The 2,613-nt window shown below is 41.3% G+C and overlaps 1 protein-coding gene across 1 annotated transcript; it reads right to left on the reverse strand.

Annotated features, from left to right (window-relative positions):
- LOC146673656 (uncharacterized) lies at positions 1-2,181 on the reverse strand. Its single transcript, XM_085402301.1, has 3 exons — positions 2,031-2,181; positions 986-1,131; positions 1-499 (listed from the first exon to the last, which is right to left on the reverse strand). Exons 1-3 carry the CDS (start codon positions 2,158-2,160, stop codon positions 449-451), a joined length of 327 nt encoding a protein of 108 aa, XP_085258427.1. The 5' UTR covers positions 2,161-2,181; the 3' UTR covers positions 1-448.
- Between the last annotated feature and the right edge of the window lie 432 nt (positions 2,182-2,613).

Raw genomic sequence — 2,613 nt, forward strand, 5'->3', positions numbered from 1 at the left:
TCTATTAATGTCTTACTTCATTCCTGCCTGATTGACATGTTTAGGAATTATGAGTGATTGGCTCACTGTAGTGGCAAAAGTTGCTACCAATCAAATTATGATATGTTAAAGTTAAAATAAAACACAACAGTTTTAGATATGATCTAATATACATTTTGTAATTATCCTTATAATTACAAAATGTTTTATGTAAGATTTAAGTTTTCTGATTTAAATCTGACATCACAAAAGTATTTTGGAATTTGAATAATGTATTTTGTAACTGCAGTACACATAATACTGATTTTGAACAATTTTGTCCAGGTTCCTTGTCACCGGGGACTCCTTCAGGACCAAGCGTTCAGTTTCAGAGTCGGTGTGTCAGATCATCCCCCAGGTAGCGACGGCCATCTGGGACTGTCTAGTGGACAACTTCATGGCTGCGCCTTCACCTGGAGACTGGCGTCCATCACAGAGGGATTTCCAGGAGCGCTGGAACTTTCCTCTGTGCTGTGCAGCTCTGGATGGGAAGCACGTCCAGACAAAGGCACCCCATATATCATATAGGAGACACACACATTGATATACACTAAATATTTATTTCATTTCTTTTTTGTGGTGCCCAAATTTATGCACCTGCTTGATTTTGTTTAAACAATTATTGCACACTTTTTGTAAATCCAGTAAACTTCTTTTCACATCTCAAATATCACTGTGTGTGTCTCCTGTATGATATTTAACTGACATTTTTATTGTAACAACCAACGATTTATACAGGAAAATAATGTCTATTAACAAGGTTGCCCAAACTTTTGCATCCCACTGTATTAATATATTTTGTCATTAGTATAATATGAAATAAATTCTACATGTGTCAAGTCGTGTGCCAACATTTGCTGTGTAGTAGAACTGAGACATTAGTCATTATAAAAATTTATTTGAAATAATATTAAAATTCTCAAACAGAAAAACATTAAACATAAATATATAAAATATAAGAATTTACAGAGAGACCGGAATAAAAAGGACCCAGCTGCTCCATTGGAGACCGGTGTGGCCTCTTCAGGGACATCAGGATGGCCAGCTCCAGCGCCAATGGACCGTCCTGGGACCCGTCCCTCATCTGCCTCAGAGCCGTCCTCCCCTGTGGGCCTATAAAACAGCACAAAACACAAAGAAATGAGAAGGCTGCTACTAGATTTTAATTTCAACATTGAAAAAAAAAAAACAGGATATAATCAGATTGGTTGTAGATATTTAGTAAAGGTGATCACAAGGCAATCCCACCGAGTTAAAAGCTATCAGTGCTTGCTGTACATATCTGTGGGTGCAGCAGCAGGAGCTCAGGGACTTGGGATGCTCTGCTTCAGAATCAGTTGGTTCTATCAATACAGTATTAAATGTTAACAGGTTGGATATAATAATCATAGAGTAGACAGTGGTCCCTCATTTATTGCAGCAGGGGTTCTCAGAATAACTAGCCCCTGGTCACGCACTTTATACACCATTTTCCCCACACACATGAACATTGGTCACAGTTCTCACATTTGATTCTCAAAGTGCAAACCTTTGTAGATTGCAAAACGTAAAAGTATTATTATGCCGCGGTTTGTCTTCATCTGCCCGCCACTTTCGTGCACCTTTTTCCCCTCGCGGTGCAGGTATCTATTTCCGAATGAGGCTCATAGTTATGGGTATTTTTGTGCTGTTTTTTCTATTGGACGTGATGGTTATCAAAACCAAACGTGATAAATTTGGCAAGCGCAGGAGACACGACACGAAGGAGATTTGTCAATCAGGCTGCAGAATGCAATGCTGTACTGTGCAATAAAAAATCAGAGAAAAAGCAAAGCAGTGACAGACGAACAGCGGGACCACTGTGTGCTGTTTATTAATAAACAATAAAATATATTCCTAAATGACAACATGCATAAAAGCAGAACGGTATTTGTACGTCAGTGGGAAAATAGCGGTGGCTTGCTAGCTTTTGTGCGGCTTCCCCGGGTCAGCGAAAACTTTAGAGAAAACTTAAGAGAAATGAATGAACTTACCAGGTTGCCCGATCTCTTCACATATCTTCCTCCAAGCTCGGTCCTTTATATTCCTGTCTCGGTACAGAAAGCAGCTGGTGTTGAACGGCTCCGAGTTGTTTGCTACGGCGTTGATTAGCCTTCCTTCCATTGAAGTATGAAGGGCTTTGGCTGGATCTGCCCCTTTGACCTAGGTAACAGCCACGTCACCAGGCTCCTGATTGGTTGTCACGGCGCTGGAGTTCAGATTTTTCCAACTCGAGCGGTAGACGCGTAACGCGCATATGCACAAAATGCAACACAAAAACTCACACGCGTGGTTTTTTTCGCGAGTCAAACGCCTAAACGCGCTACACTGACGCGCGTTTCAGGCGTTTTGGCGACACAAATCTGCTTCCGAATTTTCGCGGGAGCTGCAATCGCGTGTCATCGCGCCTTTCCATTGACTTAACATGTAAACCTGATACTCTGGCCGCCTCTATCGCGTTCGGTGTGAACACACCGTAAGCCTGTAAAACCTGCAGATAGAGACAAAATACTGTTAATCTGACTATCGTCCATTCTGCAATTCCTCTCATGTAAACAATAACGTGGCGCACAGCTG

This window comes from Rhamphochromis longiceps, linkage group LG3, assembly GCF_057381845.1.
Source record: "Rhamphochromis longiceps isolate RC_006_pf linkage group LG3, R_longiceps_female_GT1.1, whole genome shotgun sequence".
NCBI lineage: Eukaryota > Metazoa > Chordata > Actinopteri > Cichliformes > Cichlidae > Rhamphochromis > Rhamphochromis longiceps.

Excerpts from the sequence above, each read along its gene's own strand:
- LOC146673656 (XM_085402301.1), bottom strand. The coding sequence starts at position 2,160 with ATGGAAGGAAGGCTAATCAACGCCGTAGCAAACAACTCGGAGCCGTTC. Across the intron at positions 1,132-2,030 it reads TGAAGAGATCGGGCAACCTG|GCCCACAGGGGAGGACGGCT; the intron begins GTAAGTTCATTC and ends GCTGTTTTATAG. Across the intron at positions 500-985 it reads CTTTTTATTCCGGTCTCTCT|AGCTGCACAGCACAGAGGAA; the intron begins GTAAATTCTTAT and ends CTTCCCATCCAG.